At 40.4% G+C, this 24,329-nt stretch overlaps 1 protein-coding gene across 1 annotated transcript in view; it reads left to right on the forward strand.

Moving 5' to 3' along the window:
- The window catches only part of DNAH14 (dynein axonemal heavy chain 14), a 338,071-nt gene that overhangs the window by 295,601 nt on the left and 18,141 nt on the right, over nt 1-24,329 (forward strand). Inside the window, exons 71-78 of the mRNA XM_089684997.1 lie at nt 3,756-4,174; nt 6,638-6,830; nt 9,591-9,800; nt 11,349-11,455; nt 17,154-17,310; nt 20,455-20,665; nt 21,393-21,495; nt 22,784-23,011. Of these exons, the coding sequence (XP_089541123.1) occupies nt 3,756-4,174; nt 6,638-6,830; nt 9,591-9,800; nt 11,349-11,455; nt 17,154-17,310; nt 20,455-20,665; nt 21,393-21,495; nt 22,784-23,011 (1,628 nt within the window). The remainder of the gene's footprint in view (nt 1-3,755; nt 4,175-6,637; nt 6,831-9,590; nt 9,801-11,348; nt 11,456-17,153; nt 17,311-20,454; nt 20,666-21,392; nt 21,496-22,783; nt 23,012-24,329) is intronic.

The raw sequence follows: 24,329 nt of genomic DNA on the forward strand, positions 1-24,329 counted from the left end.
CCCATGGGCAACAAGTTTAAAAGGCTAAAAATCAAACCTTTGTGGCTTACGGCCAAAGTTAAAAAAGTTATAGATAATAAGAAAAGAGCTTTTATTAAATCTAAAAATGAAGGAATGCTGTCATCGTTTAAACATTACAAAAAATATAACAGAATATGCAAAAAGGAAATAAAAACCGCAAAAATTGAAGATGAAGATTGCAAAAGATAGCAGGACAAACCCCCCAAAATTCTTCAAATATATTAATAGTAAAAAGGTCCGGTCTGAGCATGTTGGCCCTTTACAAAATAATCTAGAGTGGGTGACTGGGGACAAAGAGAAGGCAAACTTATTAAATACCTTCTTCATCTCTGTGTATACAGAGGAGCATGGGGGAGCTCTTGCCCATAATGGGCATGGTAATGACACAGCTCCAGATGATCCACATTGGCTCACAATTGATATGATACAAAAATATTTAGACAGAATAAAGGTAAATAAAGCACCTGGACCGGATGGCATACACCCACGGGTCCTTAAAGAATTGAGCTCTGTCATTTCAAAGCCATTGTTTCTGATTTTTAGGGGCTCTTTAATGACTGGCATAGTACCACTGGATTGGCGTAAGGACAGTGTGGTGCCTATATTTAAAAAGGGGTCAAAGTCTTTACCAAGTAATTATAGACCTGTTAATTTAACTTTTTTAGTTGGGAAGATATTGGAGAGTTTATAACAGACCACATAGATGAGTTCTTGATGGAAAAATCAGACAGGCAACAGACAGAATGAATTCATGAAAGACAGAAGTTGTCAAACAAATCTGATTTCTTTTTGAGGAAGTGAGCAAAACCTTGGACAGAGGGGTGGCAGTGGACTTGGTATACTTGGACAGAGGGGTGGTGGTGGACGGGATATACTTAGATTTTGCAAAAGCGTTTGATACAGTTCCCCACACACGGCTAATATGTAAGGTAAAGTCTACAGGCTTGGAAAAATCCATATGTAAATGGATAGAAAACTGGCTAAAAGATCGTATTCAGAGAGTAGTGGTTAATGGTTCATACTCGGGTGGTCTAGGGTTGTTAGTGGTGTACCCCAAGGTTCAGTGTTGGGACCCTTACTTTTTAATATATTTATAAGTGATATAGGGTCTGGGATTAAAAATACCATTTCAGTCTTTGCAGATGACACCAAGCTGTGCAGTGGAATAATGTCCTTACAGGATGTCTTCAGTTTACAAGCCGACCTCAATGCACTGTTTAATTGGGCAGCTATGTGGCAAATGAGGTTTAATGTTGATAAATGTAAGGTTCTGCACTTGGGGGCTAAGAATATGCATGCATCACACAGGGGCGGACTGACCATTTGGAAACTCGGGCACTGCCCGAGGGCCCGGGGTCAGTAGGGGGCCCCATGAGATGCCCCTGGTACCTTTTTCATAGGCTTTTTTGAGTTTGGGCAAGGACACAGGGGCCCCATGATCCCCTATTGCCCGGGGGCCCCATGAGTTGTCAGTCCACCCCTGCATCATACATACTAGGGGGTGTACAACTGGGGGACTCAATGGTGGAGAAGGATCTGGGGGAATCAATGGTGGAGAAGGATCTGGGGGTTCTGGTAGATCACAAGCTTAACCCCTTGACGCCAACAGCACACAAATATGCGACCTCACAGAACTGGGCTTTTGTCCGCACGGCGCACTCCCAGCACAGAGACCGCGGTATCACTGAGAGCCCCGGGTCCCGTTCTAATGATCAGGACCTGGGACTCCCAATTCCGGGGGAACGTGATCGCTGTGATAACCTTTGATTGACTATCACAGTGATCAGTCACTGTGCAGCCCGGCCCCCTTGTTTTTTCTCTCTCTATGAATGGAGAAGAGAGATACATTGTATCTCTCTAACTCCTGACATAGAGAGATAAAAAAAGTTTGTAAAAAAAAGAAAAAAGATAAATAAAAGAAAAAAATAAAGAAAAATACCTAGATCAAGGTTTGATCTAGTTCAGTGCAGGGCTAGTGTTTGGGTCAAGGTCAGGGTCAAAGGTCAGGGTCAAATGTCAGGATTTAAAAAAAAATTGGTATCAGTGTCAGTTAGCATTAATGTCAGTGTCAGTGTGTTTTAGTTAAAAAAAAAAAAAAACAACAAAAAAAATAAAATGCGTACTATTGTTTCTGGGCTGTACTACGGGTACAAACAACAAATAACATACACATATATGGTATCGCTGCGATCGTCAAGAGCTGGAGAATTTATTTTGGGTTGTTCTATGGAGCTAGGTTATGGTTGTAACAAGAAACACACAGCTAAATAAAAAAAATGATTTTTTTTTTTACTATTTTGGGCCAGTTTTCATTTGATAATAAAAACAATTAGGAGCTATCCATTACCATTTACCACCAAATGAAAGCCCAATTTGTCCTGAAAAAAAACAAGGTATAATCCACCTGGATGTACAAAGTAGTTGTGATGATATGTACGGTTTTACTAGCACATGTCAACGTTGCAGAATTGTGCTTAGGCATTTAGATTTGCTTTACCCTTAGGCATAAAGGGGTTAATAATGGCATGCAATGCCAAGCTGCGGTTTCTAAAGTGACAAAATCCTCTCTTGTATTAAAAGAGGTATAGACTCCAGAGAGAGAGATATCATATTACCCCGGTACAAATCATTAGTAAGACCTCATCTGGAATATGCAGTTCAGTTTTGGGCACCAATTCACAAAAAGAACATTGGGGAACTGGAGAAAGTACAGAGAAGGGCAACCAAACTGATAAGAGGCATGGAGGAGCTCAGCTATGAGGAAAGATTAGAGGAACTGAATTTAATCTCTCTCGAGAACAGGAGATTAAGGGGGGATATGATCAACATGTATAAATACATCAGTGGTTCATATAGTGAACTCGGTGTAGAGTTATTCACCCTGAGGTCATCACCGAGGACAAGGGGGCACTCTTTACATCTGGAAAAAAAGAAATTTATTTTCAAAACATGGAAAGGTTTCTTCACAGTAAGAGCTGTGAAAATGTGGAATAGACTCCCTCAAGAGTTGGTTCTGGCCAGCTCAGTGGATTGCTTTAGAAAAGGCCTGGATTCTTTCTTAGATACACAGAATATAACTGGATACTAACATTTATAGGTAAAGTTGATCCAGGAAATATCCGATTGCCTCTCAGGGGATCAGAAAGGAATTTTTTTCCCCTGCAGGAGCAAATTGGATCATGCTTTGCTGTTTTTTTTTGCCTTCCTCTGGATCAAATGTCGGTGTAGGATTATAACTTTTTTTTTTTTTTTTTTTTGTGGTTGAGCTGGATGGACTTTTGCCTTTTTTCAGCCAGGCTAACTATGTAACTATATATATATATACACACACACACACGCACAGAAGTTATCGCCTTTAAACTAGCATAGTTAGTAACTTAGCAACTAATGCCAAGTTCTTTGTAAATCAATAATGAATATTCACCTATACTACAGTGAATTCGTTGTACGCCATGTTGGGATCCAACAATGCAATGCCCAGTGCCTGAGCAGGCAATCAGCAGACCGAGGGATTGTCATTTGGGGGAGAGAGGGAGGGGGATGTTTTTAGCTATTCAATGCTGGACAAGCAAAACCTGAAGTAAAAGGTATTCATGTAAAAGTGTAATTAATTTCATAAGTTATTTATAATCCCTTTTATATTTGTCTGTAGTTTGCATAATCAGGTTAAGAACCTTATGTCTACATAGCACAATACTGGCCACTGTAGTATGACCTTGTAACTATTTAACTAGGACACCTACTCGATGATGAGGACCTCATTGACACTCTACAGAAATCCAAAATGACGTCTAAGGACATTGTAAAGAGAATGAAGGCTTCTGAAAAAACAGAGGAAACCATTGAAGCAGCCCGTGGTATCTACCTACCTTTGGCCTGTAGAGGGGCCGTGCTGTACTTCGTAGTGGCCGACCTTGTTAATCTCAACTACATGTACCAGTTCTCTCTGCACTGGTTCCACAAGGTATTTGTGGAGTCTATGAATGTTTCAAAGACAAATCAAACTCACAACTCTTTAATGTCATCTTCTGGCACCATCCGGCCACTGAGCCGGCAGAGGTCTATAGAGAAAGAAGCCACGGATGAGGAAAATATGGACATCAAAAGGCACCTTCACAATATCTGTGACACTCTTACCAGAAATGTTTACAAGGTAATCATGTGATTATTTGCAGTGTTTTTAAAGCCTCTTAAACTTGTTTAAGGTGTCCATCTCTGGAGAACTTATTCTTTGTGATTGGCTGTGTAACCCCTGAATATGAGAACCTAATCAAACTTAAAGGACAATATAATAGTTTTGGTAAATTTTTTATAAACTGATATGTTTTGAAACTGATGTTTTATATCCATGCATACAGCCGATTGTATGTATACTGAGTATGCTTTGCTTAACCTAGTAAGCTCGTGCAGGTTCTTGAAGTATCTGATTTGTCTAGCGTCATCTGTAGAAATGGTACTTGCCACATGGCAGCTAGAGGTACTGCTTCAGCCACACCTGCTCCACCAACTCAGCTGCAGTCGTTAAAAGTGTGTAAAAAAAAAAACAAAAACCCACAAGTGTGTCACATATGGCAATAAAAAAATTTTAGGCACTTCCTACCCAATACTGCACAATGGATACATTAGCGCCTGTTCAGATGTAGGAAAACAAGGCAGGGAATTGGTCTGCAAATTTGAGTAAGGCTGCTTTCACATTGATCCGTTTTTGTTCTGCTTTTACGTTAAAAACGCGAAAAGAAAAACATGTGACCAAGTATTCCTATAGAACTCTTCACACTGACCCGTTGCAGGAACGGTACGTTTTTTCAACCCTTTCCTGCCTGGCCTATAGTAAATTGACGGCCGGGCGGGTCTTTTGTCGATCCGGGTGAATGTCATACACAGCTGATGACTGATATGTGTACCGGCCCATTGCCAGTACCATGTGACATGATAATTGTAAACAATGGATGGCTTCCATTCATGCCATCCATTGTATACAATTGTGCTGCTAGCTGTGATTGGTCACAGTGATCACATGGTACAGACTGGGCAAATCACAGCCTATCTGTGTCATGTGATTAACTGTGGCAAATCACAACTAATCACAACAAAACAAACTGAATCGATTTCATTCAGTAAAATGCTTGTTTATAGCAATTAAATTCATTGCTATAAGCAATCTAATGTGTATAAAAAAAATGCTGATCCTTTCCCCAGAGCAGTACAATGTTGTTATGGTAACATTATATTACTGTGGTCAGTGTGCTATAAAAAAAAATCATAACAAAAGAAAACAAATGTATTAAAAAAATAAAATTATTTTTTTTTGTACTGTCACCAGTCAGTGTCTATCATCACCGCCACACTAGTTATATGATGACGCTGTAATGCACTGGTGACAATATGTTAAAAAAAATGTGAAAAAATAAAAAGTAAAATGCTTATTGCAATGAAATTCATTGCTATAAGCAATCATAATGTGTAAGAAAAAAAAAAGGACTCCCCCAGAGTAGTATAATGTTAACATGGTAACATTATATTACTCTGGTCACAGTGTGTTACAAAAAAACATAAAGGAAAAAAAAAAATAACTGGTGACCGTATGTAAAAATAAAAGTGTTTTTTTTTTAAAATTTTTTCATTTTCCACAAAATTACGACAAAAAGTTACAACTTCAAAAGAGTCACCATGCCTCTTACTAAATACCTTAGACCATCTACTTCCAAAAAGGGGTAATTTGGGGGATATCTGTACCTTCCTGACATTTTTGGGCCTCAAGAAATTCGTCAGTACAGCAGGATTGATCGATTTTCAGATATATATAATAGTTTGTGAACTTTTTAACTTTCCTACAGACTAAATAATAAACACTAATTTGGGATATTTTCACCAAAGAAATGTAGCAGTATACATTTTGTCTGTATTTATGAAGAACAATTGTTTATTTGTAAAATTTTATAACAGAAAGAAAAAATTTTTTTTTCTAAATTTTCTGTCTTTTTTTGTTTATAGAAAAATTAAAACCCAGTGGTGATCAAATAGCATCAAAAGAAAGCTTTTGTTGTGTGAACAAAATGATATCAAATCAGTTTGGGTACAATGTTACATTACAATTGTCATTCAAAGTGCAACAGTGCTGAAAACTGAAAATTGGCCTGGGCAGGAAGGGGGTAAAAGTGCTTTGTATTGAAGTGGTTAAAAACCTGCTTGATTCATTTTTGGTGTAGAGTTGGTGCAGTAAAATAATTCCTGTTGAAATCAATGGACAACATGGCAAAAATGCAAGATTGTAAGCTCCAAGGAGCAGGGCCCTCCTAACCCACTTGTATTGAACTGTATCGTTGCTGTAATGTCTCCCTTTATATTGTAAAGCACTGAGCAAACTGTTGGCGCTATATAAATCCTGTATAATAATCAAAAACGCATCCATGATGCGTTTTTGATTAGTTTTTTGAGTCACATACCCTGTACAAAATGCACCACAAACATGGCAGATCAGTGTGAAAGTAGCCTAACAAAGTAAACTATGTAAAAAAGATTGCAAATATAAATGTGCTTAATACATTTTTAAAGGAATCAGAAATTTAGCAGTTGTAGCATTGAGAATTCTGAACCTTCTTTTTTTTTCCTGTAGATAGTGTCATCATCCCTCTTCACAGAACACAAGCTCTGCTTCTCCTTCTTGCTGGTGGTGAACATCATGAGGAATGGCAGTGAGGATCTTCCAGGTCCTCTGGGGTTCCTACAACATGCTGAGTGGAATTTCTTCCTAAACTCAGTGCTGCTGACCAACTTCACATACAGGAAAGAATCTGCAGGAGACAGCGGTACCAGAATCTAATATTTTTGTCTTTTTCACACATTTGCTACATCTTACATGTGCTTCCTGATGTTTTCTACCTAAGCCCTGGTTCACACTGATGCGGTGCCGAATTCACAGTGTTTTTAGTGCAAATTCCGCACCACATCAGAATCGCACCCCGTTCATGCGAACCACTGCGTGTGTGTATGTTAAGTCAACAACACCCCAAAAGCGGTCCACAAAACACAGTGCGATGTGCAGAACTGGATCGCATAGGTGTGAATACCCATGCGATCCGATTCTAGTGTGGACCCAAAAAAGGGTCCTGCACGTTTTTGGTGCAGGTGCGGTGCGAATAGAGCCATACATGATGTATGGCTCCAATCACACTGCACACAAATCGCATGGGATTTGCACAGGAATGCAGTGCGGTTCCTGTGCAAATCACATTGCTATACACGACACTGTACATATGTGAACCCAGGCTGAAGGAAACAACTCCATGTTAACTGCATAAAGTGTATCTGTATTGAATACTTTTTTCAGTTTTGGATAGAGAAGGGAATGTATAAAACAACTGTCAGGTGTTCGTTGCTGTTTGTGTCTCATTGGGAAGATTTCTCTTCACTTCCTGTCCCAGAAATACTAAAAGAAATTAGAAAAAAAATCTGTGTAACATGAGCAGAAATAGCTTCTTTGACTGCTGTAACTAGAGTAGGTGTTCCCAGTAGAAGATTTATTTTCACCTCCTTTTATGAGGACAATTACAAATAGAGAAGGTGAACCTCCCTAGGCCACAATCTGGTACAGCCATTTAGTAATGCCCATTACCCATTGCGGGGTGCTCTGGTGAAAATCTGGTGGGTGTGCTTAGACTCTCAGCCCTTTTTTCAGGATCACACCCTCTCCAGTGTGTTTTATATCTAGGTTATCTGTGCAATGGAAGTCTCAGTGAAGGGGGCCTTTTGGATTCCCAAAGCACTTTGGTTCTTTCTTTTACCAAATGCAACAACAAATAAAGTTGATGTGGAAAAATACATCTTGACTGTCATTCTCTTCCTTTTCTTCTTCTATAACATGCAAAACTGGGCAAAGGTTCTAACCCTTTATTAATCTATCCAAAATGGAAAAAAGGTTTTAGCTCCAGTTCTTACAAAAGTACACTTTAATGTGTATTTAAAAGTTTTGTCTTTGAATATACTTTAAAATGTATGTAAATCCAAAAACAAAAATGTAATACATTGCAGCTAACCAGTCCTTAGATGTGGTGGCTGCATTTGTTTTTATTTTTCAGGTTTTACCTTTACCTGATGATCCTGAAATTAACACCCTTTATGCTCCTTCATGTCTACATTAATTTCTCCACTGTACCTATTGGAGTAGACTTGGCTGTCATGCAGACTAGTTCTTGAACATGCCTTCCTGGTATTTTACACAGTAGAGAAGATCCTTCATGCTTTCTTTTCAGCTTACAGGAAATGTTAAGGACACAGCATTTCTAGCAAGATCAACAGGTATTTCCTGTACTTGCTGAAAATGTTTTAAGTTGAAAAGCGAAAACAAATGCAGCTACCACATATGAGAGCTGATAAGCTGCAATAAAATACATTTTTGGTTTTGGGTTTAGTTGCGCATATCACATGGCAAAAAAAAAAATCAATGCAACAAATGTTTTGTGACTCAAATACAAAGCACCAACCTGTCTGTGCTAAAATACCTACACCGATATAACATGGTTATGGAATGTGACCCATATGGACCAGGGTCTATAATAGTCACCTACCATAACCATGTTATATTGCAGTCTGTGCAGCTGCGCTTTATAGTGAAAGTGTACTGAATGTGTTTAACTGGAGATGGGAGAGAGTTCTACTGTTTATTGTAACATATACTATACCCAAAAAGACCCCGTCACCAAACCATTCATTTCAACAACAGCCTTCCCTTAAGAATACATTTTTGTGCTTTAAAGTGTTACTAAAGTAATTTTTTTCTAAATTAAAATAACAAACATGTTATACTCACCTGCTCTGAGTCGTATTGCACAGAGTGACCCCGATCCTCCTCTTTTCAAGACCCACGCTGCTTATCTTGGCTCCTCCGCTTCTTTGTGTGTCCCCATAGCAAGCCGTTTGCTATCAGGCACACAGTGTCTTCTCATTCCCGAGCTGTGTGTCTATGGAGCCACGGTCCATAGACTTACACAGCAGGACTTGGCCCAGCCCCCCACTTGCTCCTCACTGTATTTGGTTGACAGCAGCCATGCACAGCACTGGATCTATTCTCCCCTTTCTTCCCCTTCACACAGGGAAGTGGGGGGGCAGAAAAATATAATTTTTTTTAACCTTAATGCAAGGAATACATTAAGGTGAAAAAACGTTTTTAGCTTTAGTATCATTTTATGTATTTTAATCATGTTGTTTGCTTGTAAAAGCCTCCTTTGTGTGGACATCTAATAGCCCTGATGCTGCTGCTGTGTGCTGCCATCTTGGATGTCATGTCAGCAGCCCCAGCAGCCTCAGAGTTCTCACTCAAGTGACACTCCGTACTATTCCCTACCACTCTGCCTTAGGTGGCAGGGGAGCTGGACCAACAAATACAGTAATTAGACACTCCTAGAAGAGGAGAGGGGGCTGTGCTAGGTCATTGGCACTTCCTGAAGTAGTCAAAGTTCAGAGGCACATTGTAGGTTAATAGAAAATCATTTAATGGAAAGGAAAAACACTGCAAATAAGAATTTATAATACTTTTTGTATTTTGTAAGTTGATGTCCTCATTCTTTCAGGTGAGTCTGCAGCACCTAACATCCCAAAGTGGCTCTCTGGCTCCACCTGGAGGCAGTGTGAGTATTTGACACACCACCTTGAGCCATTCTCTGCTCTCTCTGACTCTCTGCTATCCAGTGACCAGCAGTGGAGGGAGTTCTGCAACAGCAACAACTTGTATGAATTCCTCAAGAGCCCATACAGAGGAGAGGATCTCTCGTTACAAGAAGGTAAACCATATCGCACCAACCTGTTGGAGTATATACACAATTATAGCCAGTGTACTATGGTTATAAGCTGTCATATACAGTAAAATTCTGATTTGTCTTTACAAGCAATTCTTGTACCTGTCATGTACACGCTCTGTTATGGGATGTAGTTTGCAGAATTATGAATGAGCAACGAAATTAAGGGACAAGGAAAGAAACAAATATAACTAACAGGAAAGAGATGGGAACCATTGCACTGTATTTGTAAGGCATAAATCAGCAATCCAACAAATTAAACCTCAACTATTGTGTAATTTCCTGATTGTGAAAAGTATTTTCCAGTAAACAAGTCAGTTGAAGTGGTTGTGACGGCAAAGTGTTTTTTACCTTAGTGCTTTCTCTGCATTAAAGTGGTTGTACAGGCTGAAGGTTTTTTACCTTCATGCATTCTATGCATAAAGGTAAAAAACCTCCTGTGTGCAGCATCCCCCCCCATCCTCTAATACTTACCTAAGCCCCATCGCGATCCAGTGATATGCACAAGTGCCTTGGTTCTCCAGGGACTCTTCCTCCTCATTGGCTGAGACAGCTGTAGGAGCCATTTGATCCCACTACTGTCAATCACAGCCAGTGAGCCAATGAGGAGAGAGAGGGGGCAGAGGCGAACCACAGCTCTGTGTGTAAATAGACACACAGAGCCGTGGCTCAGGAGCATGCCTGCTTGGGTGCCCCCAGAGCAAGCTGCTATTGGTAGCACTCGGTAGCAGGGGGGGGCTAGGAGCGTTGGCGGGGGACCTAAGAGGAGGAGAATCGGGGCAGCTCTGTGCAATACCACTGCACAGAGCAGGTAAGTATAACGTGTGTTTGTTTTTTTTATATATTGCCTTTATTATCACTTTTAAGGTAAAAAAATGTTCAGTGTCAGCTCCCCCCCCCCTTCAAATACTTACCTGAGCCTGATCTCAATCAAGCGCTGTGCACATCTGCAGCAGCGCTGTTGTTCTCTCCTCTCGCTCACATGTGGTCTGGCAGCAGTGGGAGCCATTGGCTTCCGCTGCTGTCAATCAAATCCTATGTTTAGAGAGCAGGGGCAGGGCTAAGCCGCACTATGTGTGTCTATAGACACACAGTGTGGCTCGGGATCAAGCCCACACGAGTGCTCCCATAGCAAGCAGCTTCCTTTGCGGGAACTCAGAAGGCAGGAGCTGCCATGAGCACTGGTGGGGGAGAGCAGAAGAGGAGGATTGGGGCTGCTCTGTGCAAAACACTTGCAAAGAGCAGGTAAGTGTGACCTGTTTATTATTTTAGAAAAAAAAATAACACTTTAGAATCACTTTAATGATATTTACCATTTAACCTTTAGAAGTCCAGTACTGATCATTCACTGTGTTCATTCATGAAAGTGAAGGTAGTGATCATTAAAGAAACATTAGATCCTGAAGATACAATCTTCCCTCCGGTGTGCCACACACCTGTTACTGGGCCCTCCCGCTGTACAAGTATAGTTTGGCAGAGTTGTATACAGCATTTTAGCTATTGATTAAAACTACTTTCTGGTGTGTTCAATAGGTACAACACAAATGTCAGACAGAGAAGTCACTGGGGACCTGGGAGAAGAACTTACAAATACTGGATTTCACTGGGAGAAGCTTTCTTCATTCCAGAAACTTATGCTGGTAAATAGGAAACTATCTATCATGTTAAATAACAAAATACCATATAGACCGCTCTTGGGCCATGCAAACAATAAACTTGGTAACAATAGGTTCTTTCACTTATCTATCATGTTAGTTCATTGTTATGTGTCCAGTAAATAAGTAGTCTTAAGGTGGAATGCCAGATAAAACTTTTTTTCTTTTGGACACAGTGCTGTAGAAGTAGAGCTTCTGCTGGATCTTTAGATCTGAGACTCTTAGATTAATTAAACACTTGTCAAAATCTTTACTGAGTGCAATTGTTTATCATAGGATAACCTGGCGCTGAAGATGTTTCTTGCTGTTCCGTCCGCCTCAATCCTAAACATAAACATGTATGCCTGGAGCATCCAGACAGATTTTATGCACCAAGCTTGAGAGGAATGTTTCTGCCAATGGTTGGATTGTCTCTGTACATTGTACCTTTATCTGAGAGCTATATACTGACCTTTAGAAATTTGGGATACCGGAATAAAATTGTGCAATTTCATTTTCATTACATGTTGGTGCTATTTTGTTCAGCATATAGCTTCCAAATTGTCATATTGGGAAATGCAATTCCACAAGTACAATAATATGGATGCATAAAGTAAAATTGTACTTTGTCAATTCACCACCAAGCAACAGATTACTTGAATCCCCCCTTCCCCTTGAGCACATACATACCTCTTTACCTCCCTAGATCAGGGTTTCTCAGCCAAGGTTTCTCCAGAGGTTGCTAGGGGTTCCTTGAGCAATGATCAATTTTTGCCTCTCAGGTAAGTTCCCACTTACATCATTGATCTTTTTAGCAATCTGTAAGGGGGGAATTCTTCACAATGACCACAAGTGTAAGGAGCATTCTTACCTCTCACTATCACACTGATTTATCATGAATTGTGGATAAAGTCATTTTAGCAGGGGTTCCCTGAGACCGGAAAATTATGTCAAGGGTTCCTCTGTGTCGAAAAGGTTGAGAAATGCTCAAAATGTGATAAATTATACTCGTGAGCCAAAACAAGATACTTCCCTTGACGTGACAAATGATAACTTCAAACCATATATTACTACTGGTGCTACAGCACTTTACACATAGCTCATAAACTGTGCTAAACCTAAAACAAAAATGATGATATGTATCTAATTATACATATACGTGCCGCGCTCCACATTTATAACTGAACTATTCATAGTGAATGATAATAAAATTACCGTGAAAACAGAGTGCTTCAAACAAGTGCAACATAAAGTGTATAAATCAAAAGAATGGAACATATAAAATATAATTCTACCAATTAATATAACAGTCCTCTTTATGCTTCTATAAATATTTCAGTGATAGGTGAGGTATATAGTGCCACACTTCCCGTGCTCTGTGGATAGGTGTGCACTCACCTCCTTGCTAGCCAGACAAACTGGCTAAACACACTTTTTGTCCTCACTGGACAAGGTGGAAATCTTTACTTTGGCTGCATATCTCCATCCAATGCTGGGTTGCCTTATTGCCACCAGAGGTCTCCCTCCTTCCACACTTGGACCTCAATGGATTTCTTATGGGGGTGGTAAAGATGGTTTTTCTCCTCTCAATTGCACCATGTAAAGACAAAAGACCACAAATGGTGCCTTATCCTTTGTGAGGCCAGAGCCCGTTTATTATAAGGGAAACGCCACTCACATTTAATCCATCAGTGCAGTTATCAGCTGGTATGTGTGTCAATCCTGTGTAGCTAGCGCCGCTCGTCCACCGCGGCGTCGTGACGTCAGAGCCCCTCCCCTACGCGTTACGCCACAGGGTCACGTGGCTTCATCAGGGGGATTATAATGAGACGTCACTGCGCTCTGCTCTCTATATATAGAGACAGTCGGCGCCATTTTCTTGTGGTCCGCATGGGCGCGGCCATTTTCCTATGGTCTGTATGCACCGATCTATTTCTGATGTGTGTACCACACATCAGAAGTGCTTATTAGAATGACGGATGTGCTAATACCTATTCTGACTTCATTGTCACAATTCACCAGCCTCCAGGATCATGAGACACACACAGCTTTACAAATAATGGATACAATCCAAAAAACGAATTACATGCATACTATTAAGATCTATCTATATCAATAATTTTATTTAAATATGTGCTAGTATAAAACATAATGCAATTTAATAATCCCTACCAGATAAAATATATATGTATATGTGTCTTTGAATTTAATACCCACTGTATGTAAATTGCCGGTCATATATTCAGTACCCAAAATTCACAAGGATATCACCAAACCACCAGGTCGGCCAATTATTAATGGCATAGATTCCATGACATCCAGACTAGGAGAGTATATCGACAGCTTCCTACAACCCTTAGTAGAGAACACACCAGCCTATTTAAAAGATACAAAGCATACCATCAAGCTAATACAGGAAGTACAGGCACACAGCGATACGATGATGAGTACAGCTGATATCTACTCATTATATACAAACATTGATCATAGAGGAGCAATAGAAGCAATTAAGTGGGCTCTCAATAAATATTCGAGCATTCCTAATAAACACAAAAAATTTATCATCAAAAGTCTGAAATTTTGTCTACTCCACAATTATTTCTGGTACAAGAAGGATTATTATTTACAAATTAGGGGAATAGCGATGGGAGCCAAATTCGCCCCCAGTGTGGCGAATTTGTACATGGCTAAATGGGAGGAGGAGATTGTTTACCAGCATCCCAGGAAGGAAATTAGATTGTACCGCAGATTTATTGATGACATCATCCTCATATGGGATGGGAATAAAGAGTATTTAGAATTGTTCTATAAAGAATTAAATAATTATAGAGACAACATTAATTTGAGCTGGACTATCAATGATGATGCAATTAATTTTTTGGATATTACAATTAAGAAAGAAGGACAGATACTATATACAAAAAATTATTTTAAGACTACGGATCGGAATGCATATATACCCACTACGAGCTGTCATTATCAACCGTGGATTAAGAATATCCCAAAGGGCCAATTTATAAGGGTGAAAAGGAATTGTTGTAGAAAAGAGGACTACAAAGCACAAAGTGAAGTGCTAAAAAATAGATTTGTAGCGAAGGGATATGACCCAGTCACAATAGAAAAAGAAAGATATGAAGTGGGACAAATGAATAGAGACAATTTACTGATGGATAAACCAAAGGTAGATGGGGAAGATTACAATATGCCCATAGTGTTGGATTACCATAAACAGTACAAAGCGTTCCAGAGTATTATCTCCAAACATTGGGAGATATTAAAACTGGACAAACACCTTAAGCACATTATTCCCCCAAAACCGAAATTTGTATATAAAAAGGCACCCAACTTAAGAGACATGTTGGTAAAGAATGTATTGGAACCACTAAAAAATTCCAACTGCACTTTTTTTCAAGGTGAAGGGTTCTATGCATGCGGGAGGTGCTATGGATGCAAGAGAGTCGTAGCTAACCCGAGACGAAGATTCACATTTACCAATACACACAATAACAAGGAATATAAAATTAAACAGTTCATGACTTGCGAAACGAAGGGAGTAGTGTATGCGTTGAAGTGTCCATGCAACCTTCTATACATTGGTAGAACAAAAAGAGCACTGAAAGAACGCATTAAGGAGCATGTGTACAACATTAACAGAGGATATAAATACCACTATGTTTCAGACCACTTCCGAAAATGTCACAATCAAAATGCATCCAAATTACAATTCTGGGGAATAGAGAAGCACAATAGACATTGGAGAGGCGATAATCTGGTACGGGAGATAAGCAAAAAAGAATCCAAATGGATCTATGAAATGAAATGTATGGCCCCACATGGTTTGAACAAGGAATTTGATCTCACGTGTTTTATTAGTAATGTGTAAAGAGTATTTTAATTTATCTGGTATCACCATCTATAGGGATCATATAAAAAGACGTAACTATATTGTAAGGAGTTGTATGGAGAGTAGTAACCATTGAAAGATATAGACAGCACACATTCATAACTATACAATAATATAGTAGTATTAAATAATAGGAAATAGCCCCTATTATGAATTAAAGGAATAGGTTGTAGTGGATGCTGTAGTGATATATGAATAGGGATATAAATTAAGATAGAATTTAGAATGGGGTATTAGGTGGTAGGAGGCGTACATGAGGGATGAGTGCCCCTCATGATTTATTGGGTTGATGGATTCTTAATTTTATTTTATTTTTTTTTTTTTTTTTTTTTTTTTAATTATTTTTATTCCATAGTTTTTATACTGTAATTTTATGGAATTTTAATATTTGTGTACACTTATATATGGGTGTGGCAATTCAAAGACACATATACATATATATTTTATCTGGTAGGGATTATTAAATTGCATTATGTTTTATACTAGCACATATTTAAATAAAATTATTGATATAGATAGATCTTAATAGTATGCATGTAATTCGTTTTTTGGATTGTATCCATTATTTGTAAAGCTGTGTGTGTCTCATGATCCTGGAGGCTGGTGAATTGTGACAATGAAGTCAGAATAGGTATTAGCACATCCGTCATTCTAATAAGCACTTCTGATGTGTGGTACACACATCAGAAATAGATCGGTGCATACAGACCATAGGAAAATGGCCGCGCCCATGCGGACCACAAGAAAATGGCGCCGACTGTCTCTATATATAGAGAGCAGAGCGCAGTGACGTCTCATTATAATCCCCCTGATGAAGCCACGTGACCCTGTGGCGTAACGCGTAGGGGAGGGGCTCTGACGTCACGACGCCGCGGTGGACGAGCGGCGCTAGCTACACAGGATTGACACACATACCAGCTGATAACTGCACTGATGGATTAAATGTGAGTGGCGTTTCCCTTATAATAAACGGGCTCTGGCCTCACAAAGGATAAGGCACCATCTGTGGTCTTTTGTCTTTACATGGTGCAATTGAGAGGAGAAAAACCATCTTTACCACCCCCATAAGAAATCCATTGAGGTCCAAGTGTGGAAGGAGGGAGACCTCTGGTGGCAATAAGGCAACCCAGCATTGGATGGAGATATGCAGCCAAAGTAAAGATTTCCACCTTGTCCAGTGAGGACAAAAAGTGTGTTTAGCCAGTTTGTCTGGCTAGCAAGGAGGTGAGCGCACACCTATCCACAGAGCACGGGAAGTGTGGCACTATATACCTCACCTATCACTGAAATATTTATAGAAGCATAAAGAGGACTGTTATATTAATTGGTAGAATTATATTTTATATGTTCCATTCTTTTGATTTATACACTTTATGTTGCACTTGTTTGAAGCACTCTGTTTTCACGGTAATTTTATTATCATTCACTATGAATAGTTCAGTTATAAATGTGGAGCGCGGCACGTATATGTATAATTAGATACATATCATCATTTTTGTTTTAGGTTGAGAAATGCTGCCCTAGATGTTCCATTCAGAGCCAGTAGCTAAATGAAAAATCCTGATCCATAGGCAACCTATAGTCCTCCATAAGCTGTCACTCCTTCTACATTACCTACAGAGTTCACAATTGACTTGGTTGCTGAGCACAGCTCATTTTGGTAAAACTGTCCTATTGAGGTCCTTTGCTGTGCACGTGGCAAAACTAACATGCACAGCAGGACGTAGTCAAAATGCCTTCTAAGTGTCTGTCTTCACCTGCCCTACATCATAACATAAACTAAATTGGATCTGTATTTAGATCAAAATCCTCCGTCCAGAATGTTTAACCAGCGCCATCCAGGAGTTTATCATTGAGAAAATGGGTAAAGAATATGCTCAGAGCAGTGCAATGAATCTGAAACAAGCCCTAGAGGAAACCAGCAACGCTTCTCCACTTATCTTCATACTCTGTTCTGGTAAGGAGTTCATCTTTGATACAGTTATAATTCTCTTTAAATTAAAATGTATTATAAAAGCATTCAAGGCCGGGTTATTGAATTACAATTCATGGATGTCCGATTAGTAAAATTTTACAGTAGAGGTCTGAATTGCATGCATGTGCGATCTTTCACATCACAGCCCCCCTCTCTCATATCACAATCCAGTTCTTGCTTTAGTGTCCTCAGAGTCCCCTGCATATCGCAATCACCACCCCACCTTAACCCCCCCATTTACATTATAGTCCCCCACTTCACATCACAGTTTCCCGTTCACAGCAGTGTCCCCAGCCCCCTTCACAATAGGGTTCTCAGATCCCCCTTCACAGCAGTGTCCCCAGCCCCCTTCACAATAGAGTTCTCAGATCCCCCTTCACAGCAGTGTCCCCAGCCCCCTTCAGAATAGGGTTCTCAGATCCCCCTTCACAGCAGTGTCCCCAGCCCCCTTCACAATAGGGTTCTCAGATCCCCCTTCACAGCAGTGTCCCCAGCCCCCTTCACAATAGGGTTCTCAGATCCCCCTTCACAGCAGTGTCCCCAGCCCCCTTCACAATATGGTTCTCAGATCCCCCTTCACAGCAGTGTCCCCAGCCCCCTTCACAATAGGGTTCTCAGATCCCCCTTCACATCACACCTCCTTCCACTCCATTCACAGCAGTGTCCCCAGCCCCCTTCACAATAGGGTTCTCAGATCCCCCTTCACAGCAGTCTCCCCAGCCCCCTTCACAATAGGGTTCTAAGATCCCCTTCATATCACACCTCCTTCTACTCCCTTCACAGCAGTGTCCTCTACCCCCCTTCACATCACCCCCCACAGTAGTGTCATGTGCCTTCCTTTACATTGCCCCCTACAGCAGTGTCCTTTACCCCCCTTCACATCACCCCCACAGTAGTATCCTGTGCCCCCATTTGATCACCCCCACACACACAATACACAATAGGACCACCCTGAATCATACCTGAAACACCCTGAGTGTGATATTTGAACCTGACAGTGGCTTTTGACCTTTACCCTGACACTAACCTACATCAAGCCCTGATCTAGACATTTTATCTTCATTTTTATGATTATTATTATCTTTTTTTTGTGACGCTCTTCTCCTCTGACTAGGAGAAAAAGATTCAATGTACCTTTTTCTCCAATCAAAGAAGAAAGACAGTACAGAGATGGGTTTTATTGACTGATCACTGTGATAGCCAATCACAGGCTATCACAGCGAACCTGTGATCAGGAGCCGATGCCCCAGAAGACAAGGAGCTCTTGGTGACAGTTCAGTCTCTGCGTTGGGAACACGCTTCAAGCACACATGCCAAGCACATATATGCAGTGCCTGTGAAGAACGCACACTTCTGTGATTCTTCATATATGCGTGAGCTTGGTGGAGAAAGGAGTTAAAGATTCAGGTTCCAAAAATTTTCTGCTAATATGTCCCTACAAGCGAAGAGCTTTTATACTCACCTCTCTAGTGGTCTTTGTCTCCTGCTTCCCCTCCATTCTAATGCTGCAGTCTCCATAAAATTCTTTGGCATTCCACACTTCCTGGAGTGTCAGATGCCCCTGTTCCCCTCGGGGCACTGAGATACCATCCTCTGACCAATACATCACTACGGCCAAGACAGTAAATGTGCCCTTCATGTTAAAAATTGTCTTCACCACCATGTATTGTACAAATAATGTGAAAGTCTTTATTAAAATAATGACACGTAAATAAAGCACCACAGTCACACATATACAAAAGAACAAGGACGGCCCAAAAACGTGTGAAATTTCATCTCCACCAGTCTGACACTATAGTGTCTTTTACTTGGGAGGCACCATTTGTGCTACACGCAGTACTTTTTAGATTTATAGGGATATGGTATATCACTGATAGTAGCACTTTATCATTTTACTATTTCTTTCCCTTTGTCTCATTTGTTGGATATCACTCTTCTGTATGTATTAACTCAGGCATATCAGTACAGGAGTCTTATTGAATCCACTGCTGCTGGGTTATTTGGCTTACTTGTAAAAATCGCTATAAATGTAGCAAGTTAGTGATTGCATAGAAAAGAACTATAACTTCCTTAGCAAGAAGTAGCTTTAAAGAAATAAATAAATAAAGGGGATTGCAAATAAATTGTCCATTCTCTTGTAGAGAACTGCCAGCAGGTTTATAGTCAAAATAAACCCCAGAGACAAACTGTATTAGAGGGGTGTAAGCAGGAGGCCTTTTTTTCATTCTTTTTATTTTTTGTTGGCGACCAAACAATCCAAGATCATTTTGTACTGTATAGAGCACAAAATTGTACATACACGATTATAAGGCATAGTAAGCGTAAGAGAATGAAGACTAGTAGGCAGCATTAAAGACAGAACACAAAGTACATCAAGGAGGATGGTTCCGAGAGATGATACGACATGCTAGGTTGCCAGCGGGATGAACAAACAAAAAGCACCACTAAAGAATGATAAGTGAGGCAGGGGAGAGGTAAGAAAGTGGAGGGGAAAAGAGGCTTTCTATGCTGCCGCCTGTGGGGGGGTCTTCCATTTGAAATTGAAATTGGAGTCAACAGAAACGGGTCTTACAAAAGTGCTCTTCCTGGTGGTGCAACAATAAGATGAGGTCTTCCATTCTCTAGATCTCAATTACCGCATTTATCCATTGAATAATAGATTGGGTCAGAGGTGACTCAAGATTTTGCAGAAAAGAGTCTTTTCTGACTAAGAAAGGTAATACTTTAAAAATGTGTTTTTGATGCTGTGTACCCATTTAGGGGATATTTTTCCGCTTGTTAACTTTTTGGCATATGGCAGACAGAACAGGAAGTGAGATTAATTCTTAAGGCTCTAATAAAAAAAACATTTTCTAGGATATCAAGGATAGAGTAGAACCTCTAGTAGGAGAATTACTTTTTTTGCTGTCTGTCTCCCAATGTGGGAGAATTCCCCCATTTCCTGTGCAGGTGACACATGACAGACAGAACAGAGAAATCACCTGAATGGGGACATAGACAGCAGTAAAAGCCGGACAGAGGGTATAACCCTTTCTTTTTTCCATCTAAAATAAAATCAGTTGGGCTTTATTAGGTTTGTAGCTACAGGGAAGCATCTAACTTTCACTTGATACATCATGATAACAGGTAGTGACCCAGTTGGTGACCTGGAGCGCCTAGCACTAGAGACCCGAGGGAGCACGCTGCACCTGGACATGATCTCTCTGGGCCGTGGTCAGGGGGTGAAGGCAGAAGAGTTGATCAATAAATCCAAGAGGCTGAAAGGACATTGGGTGTTCCTGCAAAACTGCCACCTTGCCGCTTCCTTTATGCCCAGGCTGAGGGAAATTGTGGAGGGGTAAGTCTATTCTCTATTACAAGTGACACTATAGTATAGTCTGTGCTTTAAAAAAATGTACTTGTGTTACTTCTTATCAACTTAAAGTGGACCTGTCAGTAACTGTACATGTTTACATAAATAAACTCCTAATGTGTCACAACATATAGCAACAGTATCATGTTTCCGAAAAGCTCTGCCATTTATCAGTAAAAAGCCACTCTAGTGCTCCAGTGCAGTAACTTTGTCTATGCCGAGATTATGTCATCAGTCTGCTGCAGATAGTAGACAGTATTTCCTCAATCCCCTCTCACCAAGTCATCACCTAGGCTGTACACTATACCTTTAGCAAGTCACAAGGTTAGGGCTGATATTTGTCAGACATTTGTGAACACAGCCAAGAACTACACAGGCACCAGGATTTACAGAATTGTTTCATTTCTGAGCCAATCTCTCAGTCCAGGATGTAGATACTAATGATACCTTAAAAAAAGATGGCTCCATCCTTCTGGATGAAGATGAAGGCATTGTGAGGGGGAGTACCATGATCTCTGTGAGTGGTAATAAAAACCTAGAATATTATAATCATAAGAAGTAATAAATAGAATAACATTTTACATTAACATTGTGCTAATGATGTTAGGACCGCTTCAAGTCCCTAGTGTATTGCATATGTACCTACATTTATTTAAAAAGCAAAATAAATGACTAGCTTCACTCCACTGAATTGTGGCTTTGTTTTTTACAGATTCGAGCAGCAAAGTCAGTCTATAGATCCCCAATTTAGACTGTGGCTGAGCTCCAAATCAGATCGGTTATTTCCAGTGTCCATCCTACAGAAGGGTTTCAAGGTGAGACTGTACTATTCATTAAACAGCCTGATGCCTCAGCATTAATACACTGCTGTTATAGTCGGTGTAGGAAGAATCAATGAACTTATTCAGATGTTTTTCTATCGGGGAGGAAACTGTAACACCCACAGAGAACCCACACAAGCCTAAGAGATCATTCAAACTCTATGCCAATACTGTACCTGTTGGAAAGTGATCCCATGCTCCCTGTTCTGCTAATACAGTGGTACTAGTCACCAGCCATGCACCCTGTTCTGCAAATAAAGTGCTATTAGTCACCAATCCAGTATGTACCATTAATAATACAATTTCTTAATAAAGACATTTACCATATTTTTTTCTGTCTCTGTTGGCAGAATATGAGTATCAGGAAACTAAAGCAGCAGATTAACATCAAATTTTGCATGAAAATTGGTAAATGTGTGAGTGAAACTTTAGCTCCGTTACAACAGACATATGAAGAACATTCCATGAAGAAATCAAGTGTGTTTGAATGGCATAGGGGGTTTAAGGAGGGGTGGGAAAATGTCCACAATGATGCAAGATGTGAGCAGCCAAAAACACAAAGGACGAATACAAATGTGGACAGAGAATCTGTTTGGAGGAAAAGACTGGAACTCCAGCCTGACAAGTGGATTCTCTACCAGGACAATGCTCCTCAGCAGGGGATCAAATACTTATTTCCTTCACTGTACACTGTATATATGTGGCTGCTGTCCCCTTCAAAGTAGTATCCCTTGTGAGGTGACGCACTTTTCTAGATGACTGTGCCGGAAACATTCTTGGAATTCATTTTCTGGAACACTGTGCAGTATTTTTGTCATATTGCACAGTATGTACGAAATGTCGTCAAATCTGTGTCCTTTTAAGGCATTTCTTAATGTTTTCCCTTTGACCCCCCATAGAGCACAATGGGCAGTCTTTGTGTCTGCTCTGCATAAGCATTGGACCTGACATCTGCCTGCTCTGTTCTGCTAATTTGTCCACTGATCCCCTGCTGTGCAAAGCAGAGTCTGCCCCATGTAAAAGGTGCCTTAAACAACATGATGATCACCTTTCATAGCCCAACAAGCAGGCGGGTGATGCAGGAATCTACAAAGCTACAGTAGTGAATAGTGGTGTCACCCTGCTAGCTATGCAGTGAGGCAGGAGAGTGAAAATTACAAGACTGGCTGAACAGTTTTACAACTATACTAACAGATTAAATTGTTCACATATATTTATTCCAACTGCACATTTAGCTGTTTTCCTGGAGCTTTGCTTTAATGTCCCTTCTGTTTTCTGGTAGATGGCGGTAGAGCCCCCTATGGGTTTGAAGGGGAAACTGCTGCAGACATTTGACACCAGTGGAATTGGACTGATACCGGAGAAGACGTTTGAGAAAGAGAACCATGGACAGTCCTGGAAGAAGCTGCTCTTCAGTCTGTGCCTCTTTCACTCTGTGTTAAATGAGAGGCGAAAATACGGGGCACTGGGCTGGAACATCCCTTATGAGTTCACTTCTTCTGACCTGGAGGTCTGTACTGGCTCCTTTTTATATACACATCATTTACAGTACCGTGGACTGTCTGAAGTAAGATGCAAGTGTTGCCCATATCAGCTAATCAGACACTGCTTGGGGGTCACATATTCGATTTCCATTCAAGTGACTATGTAGCTACAGTACAAATATTAAATAAAAGGCACCCTATAAAAGAACTTATTGCATACTTTCCTTTCCAGTGGATGGCAAGTGAAGTATTCACTGTCTTGAGCAGCTGCTGTTTCGTTTATAAGTTTTTATTTTGCTCTTTAGCAAAGCACATATTACAGTTAACAGGTAATAGCCTCCATAAACAAGGCATAGAAAACAGACATGCATCACAGTACAGTGAGAGTAAAAGAAAGTGAGTTCTCAACAAAAACAGGAATCTTTCCTTAGACTTCAAAACTGTCAAAAGACCAGCCATATACAAGTCCAACTATACAAGTGAAGCCCCCTTAAAGTCATTTTCCTGATAAACTCGCATACCAAATATATGGGTGGGGGGTCAATTAGCGCTTAAGACCAAAGACCACTTTTTCAAGTTTACTTGCATATATGGGATAGGGAACAAGCCTTACTTAAGGGGCCAAGCAGCTGCTGTTTGATACTTCTGCCCTCACTGGATGCTGACGTTTTTCCCACCACCCAATGAAAAGGTAGGTAAGCACGATTCTTGGGTGAGAACCCTAGAAAAACACTTGTTAGTTTGTCTCCTGAGTTGCCGTCTTATGACCCTCTGTGGTGCCTCTTCTGGGGGGAATAGCCTGTGATCCAGCAGTTTAGGTCCATCTCCAACTGGTCCTGTCGTCGCCCCTCCATGACCTCATTATGCCATAGAAGTGTTCTAGAACCGGGGAAAACCCTGTTACTGGACATGCCAGTGAGAAATGTCCACCTCACCAGGCAGCAATGTGGGCACCTGAAGAAGGACCCTCGCACTCTACAGTGAGGAAGAGAGAAAACTTAGAGGTTGGCATATCATGTGACCCAGAACCAGAAGTAAAAAGGATTGTTTTTTTTTTTAATTAACCCATTAATTAGTTATAGGGGGTCAGGGTTGAAGGGTAGTGGGGGGTGAGTGGTTCCTAGAGATCAAAAATGTATTAAAATAGATGTTTTGATCACAATGGGCTTTAAACCTTCAGCATGTCTCCACCGCTGTGATGTCAGCATTGTCATCTTGATTGGAGAGAGAATAGAGCACATGCAGTGTAACATCTTCTGATGAAGTAGGAGGTTGTCTTGTAGTAGCAAAAATCTGTCATGACCCTTCAGGAAGACAAAGCTACAAAATGATCTTGTCACATAA

This window comes from Staurois parvus, unplaced genomic scaffold (genome assembly GCF_062004578.1).
Source record: "Staurois parvus isolate SC_StPar_1 unplaced genomic scaffold, SC_StPar_1.0 ptg000362l, whole genome shotgun sequence".
NCBI lineage: Eukaryota > Metazoa > Chordata > Amphibia > Anura > Ranidae > Staurois > Staurois parvus.